This window comes from Acomys minous (assembly GCF_964271855.1).
Source record: "Acomys minous genome assembly, chromosome: 7".
Lineage (NCBI taxonomy): Eukaryota > Metazoa > Chordata > Mammalia > Rodentia > Muridae > Acomys > Acomys minous.
In genome coordinates, this window is record NC_140488.1 from 919,656 (window position 1) to 923,879 (window position 4,224).

Consider the following 4,224-nt stretch of genomic DNA (forward strand, 5'->3'; position numbering starts at 1 on the left):
TGTCTTCCTCCAGGACTCCCCTATATCTGGATGTGTTCTGCCAGGACCCCCCTATTCCTGGATGTGTTCCTCCAGGACACCCCTATACCTGGATGTGTTCCTCCAGGACCCCCTTTGTCTGGATGTGTTTCTCCAGGATGCCCCTATGCCTGGATTTGTTTCCCCAGCACCCCCCTATGCCTGCATGTGTTCCTCCAGGACCCCCCTATGCCTGGATGTGTTCTCCTGGACCCCCCTATGCCTGGATGTGTCCCCTAGCACCCCCCTATGACTGGATGTGTTTCCCCAGGACACCCCTATGTCTGGATGTGTTCCTCCAGGACCCCGCTATGCCTGGATGTGTTCCTCCAGGACGCCCCTATGCCTGGATGTGTTCCCCTTGGACCCCCCTATGTCTGGATGTGTTCCTCCAGGACCCCCCTATGCCTGGATATGTTCCTTAAGGGCCCCCCTATGCCTGGATGTGTTCCTCCAGGACCCCCTATGAGTGGATGTGTTCCTCCAGGACACCCCTATGCCTGGATGTGTTCCCCCAGGACGCCTCTATGTCTGGATGTGTTCTTCGAGGACCCCTGTATGCATGAATGTCTTCCTCCAGGACACTGCTATGTCTGGATGTGTTCCTCCAGGACCCCCCTATGCCTGGATGTATTCCTCCAGGACCCCCCTATGCGTTCATGTGTTCCCCCTGTAGGAAAACAATAGCCACGGTGGGGTTCCTAGGTAGGCTTCCTGAATTCCAAGCCCAGGAAGGCTCCAAACAGTCTCTCACAACGTATTCATGGTGTGCCCCAAGGTTAAAGCCCGCCAAGACTACTTTCACCTGTGACAAAGCTTAATCTTTCCTACACCCCTATGCCTTGATGTGTTCCTCCAGGACCCCCGTATGCCTGGATGTGTTCCTCCAGGACCCCCCTATGCCTGGATGTGTTCCTTCAGGACCCCCCTATGCCTGGATGTGTTCCTCCAGGACCCCCCTATATCTGGATGTGTTCCTCCAGGACCCCCCTATGTCTGAATGTGTTCCCCCAGGGCCCCCCGTATGTCTGGATGTATTCCTCCAGGACCCCCCTATGTCTCGATGTGTGCCCCCACGACCCCCTATGCCTGGATGTGTTCCCCCAGGACCCCAGTATGTCTGGATGTGTTCCTCCAGGACCCCCCTATGCAGTTGATAAGCCCCACACAACACCGAACATCCCCTGCTCACATCACTATGCTTGACTAGGATCCACGGAAAGAAGCCTTCCTCCCAGCCCTCTCCTGCGGGCCTAAGGCGTCTATCCAGGTGTGATATGGCCAGTGGAGCAGAGTACCTTTAAGGATGTTCACACCAGCCCGGCAAAGCACGTCCCTAGGGGCACTGGTTCACCCTACCCTCTAGACCCTGATGGGCTATCTCCACTCAGGGCAAGGATGTGCAGTACCTCTGAGCACGGCAGTGTTGGGGTCCGCAAATAGCCCACTGACCACTCGGACACCAGCGTCGATTCAAAACAGATAGACGGCTTATTGTGTGCACACTTCCAAACCGATCGATCCGGGACGCAGCCCAGACTGCAACCCAGGGCTGTTCCCCAGGCTAGCTAGCTTTTGCAGGAAAAAGCCACCAATGGGCGCCATTTGCAGCATTCTGGCTAGGTAGACAAAGCAGTGCTGCCTGGCCTTTAAGCTCGTTGGCTAAGTCCAGCTGAGGGGAAATGAATTCTAATTGTGTGTGTGGGTGTTATGGGTCCAGGCAGAAACCTTTGGGCGGGGCAGTTGGGCAGAACCACCACAGCAAGATTTTAACATGTCAGGGAGTCACTGGCCAATCAGCTCGCGCAGCTTCTCTCAATCCCAACCACTCCTGCCGCCAGGCTGAGCTTCCCCAGGCCGCAAGCTTGTTGGGATCAGTGCCACTCGCGGTGGGAGCAGCTTGGAGGAAACCTATATTGAAGGGTCCCATTAGTACAAGCCACCTGGGAAGCGGCTGTGTGAAACAGCAGTCCTTTTCCGGGTCTCAGAGACACCCTCCCCCTCCCCCCACCCAGTTTAGCGGGAACCAAGCCTCGCGAGATCTTGTTTGCACATGCGCAGTGGGCCTCACGTGCGGTTACCTATATAAACCTACTGCGGCTTGTCGCGATGGCTCCCTTTTCTTAGTTGAGCTGTGAGTTGTACTGTGGTGTTAGGGTCGGGGTTGGCGGCCCTGAGGGGGAGAGCCAGAGTGGTCATGCAGGACCCCAGTGAGGGCCTACATGGGAGAGCAGGGGTTGAAGAAGGCGAGGATGGCGAGCTTAGTCCTCAAACCCCCGATGCCCAGCCTAGCGCTCAAAGTTCGGCGACCGAAGGTGACCGTGGCAACTCCTCTCAGAGCGGCCCGCAAGATTCCAGTGGCCTGGCTGCTCCTGATAGCCCGGCTGCTCCTGGTAGTCCTGCTGCTCCTGGTAGCCCGGCTGCTCCTGAGAGCCCGGCTGCTCCTGGGAGCCCGGCTGCTCCTGATAGCCCGGCTGCTCCTGATAGCCCAGCTGCTCCTGGGAGCCCGGCTGCTCCTGGGAGCCCGCCTCCTCCCGGGAGTCAGGCTGCTCCAGGCAGCCCCAGCCCAGGGAGCCCTGCAGGGTCCGGAGCAGCTGTTGAAGAAGCAGTTGTGGGTCCCCACAGCGAGCAGGTGCCACTTCTCCCTGGGCCCAGTGGAGATACTACCTCGGCAACGACGAGTCGGCTCCTGGAGTTGTATCCTTCCCTGGGGGAGGCCCTCGGCAGGGGCTACGGGAACAGGGGAGGGCTCAAACTTCCATGGAAGGCTTGGGGCGGGGGGCATGGTGCGCATCTGACTAGGGAAAGGAAGGACGGGCAGGTACGATGTGCGCAGTCGGGCACAGCAGTTGACGGCCAGACAGGACACAGGGACTCCCTGCCTGGCGCCTGGAGGGTGGAGGAGAAGACCTGAACCACTGCGGAGGTGGCAGGTGACTGGCCTTGGGTGGCAGGAGGGCTCGCTGCCAGGCAGGCCTAGGTAGGCAAAAGTAAACTGAGCAGTGGATGGATGCTGCCTTAACCGTGTCTCCTCCCAGCTCTGTAACAGTGCCTTTCCGGTCTGCGGTGGAGGCAGACATGGCCCGCAGGTCCCTGATCGCCAGTACCCGACGCCAGCAAGTGATGATTCAGCAGGAGTTCACAGTGACCGACAGTATCCTGGCTGTGTCAGTTTTCCCCCCCCAAAACTCTGCAGTAGGGGTGGCCTTAGGCTTGGGAGGCAGTGCGCACTCTAGGGGTACCCTGATGGAGTCACTGGTGGATTCCCTGTAAGCAGGAAGGCGTGGGTCTGAACAGATCCCTCGTCACTTCCCTGATGGTGTCTCTTTCTCTCTCCATTTTAGTAGGTGGACTACTGAAGACCCTGTCTTCTTCCGGATTTCCATCAACACTTTCCTTGACCACCTCTCCCTGGTGATGAGAAACATTCAGCGCCTGGAGTTTGTGGCTGTTGTCAAACGGGGACGGGGAAGGAGTCATGAACCCTAACATGTTACCAGATACAAGAAAAGTCAGAAGCGTTTTGTGGTTTGAGTAATTGTTATTTGGAACCTAGCTCAGTGCTCCACGTCGGTATCTTGGTTGGATTGTTTCCCACTTACTGAAGGAATGGGTGTTTAAATGTTACCAGACAAAATAAAAAAATATCAAATATTGTATTTTTTCTCTGACTTTACTTTGGACTGTGGCAGAAACCTCCAGGTTGTCTTATCTGTATGCTTCTATGGAGGAAAAGTTCTGGAACTTTTTTTTTTTTTCAAATTTGAGGCAGGGTTTCTCTGTGTAGCCTTGGCTGTCCTGGACTCACTCTGTAGACCAGGCTGTCCTCGAACTCACAGAGATCCACCTGCCTCTGCCTCCCTAGTGCTGGGATTAAAGGCGTGCGCCTGTTTGAGTAGTCCAAAAATAATTTAAGACACTCTGGGAAATGGAAGAAAAATTTAATCACATAAGACTGGTCATGCATAACAAATTCTTGACAATGTTTTTGAAGTGCAGGTGTTTGCACGTGTATGCGTTGTGTTGCGAGGGTCACGTGTTTGCACATGCGTTTGTGGGTATACACATATTATGTTCTGCACGTGGAGACCAGATGTCCACCAGGGATGTCGATTCTTGGGACCTGTACACCTTGTTGCTAGAGGTCCTGGGTCTCAAGTAATATTAAAAAAAAATAAGTATTTGTAGTAATAAGGTTTTCTTCAT

The 4,224-nt window shown here is 55.3% G+C and overlaps 1 protein-coding gene across 1 annotated transcript; it reads left to right on the plus strand.

Annotated features, from left to right (window-relative positions):
* The first annotated feature begins 2,084 nt into the window (after positions 1 to 2,084).
* Positions 2,085 to 3,677, plus strand: LOC311601703 (uncharacterized protein). The gene is made up of 3 exons (XM_084789399.1): positions 2,085 to 2,715; positions 3,057 to 3,185; positions 3,363 to 3,677. The coding sequence occupies exons 1-3, from the start codon at positions 2,216 to 2,218 to the stop codon at positions 3,505 to 3,507; spliced, it is 774 nt and encodes a 257-aa protein (XP_084645525.1). The 5' UTR covers positions 2,085 to 2,215; the 3' UTR covers positions 3,508 to 3,677.
* The last annotated feature ends 547 nt before the right edge of the window (positions 3,678 to 4,224 follow it).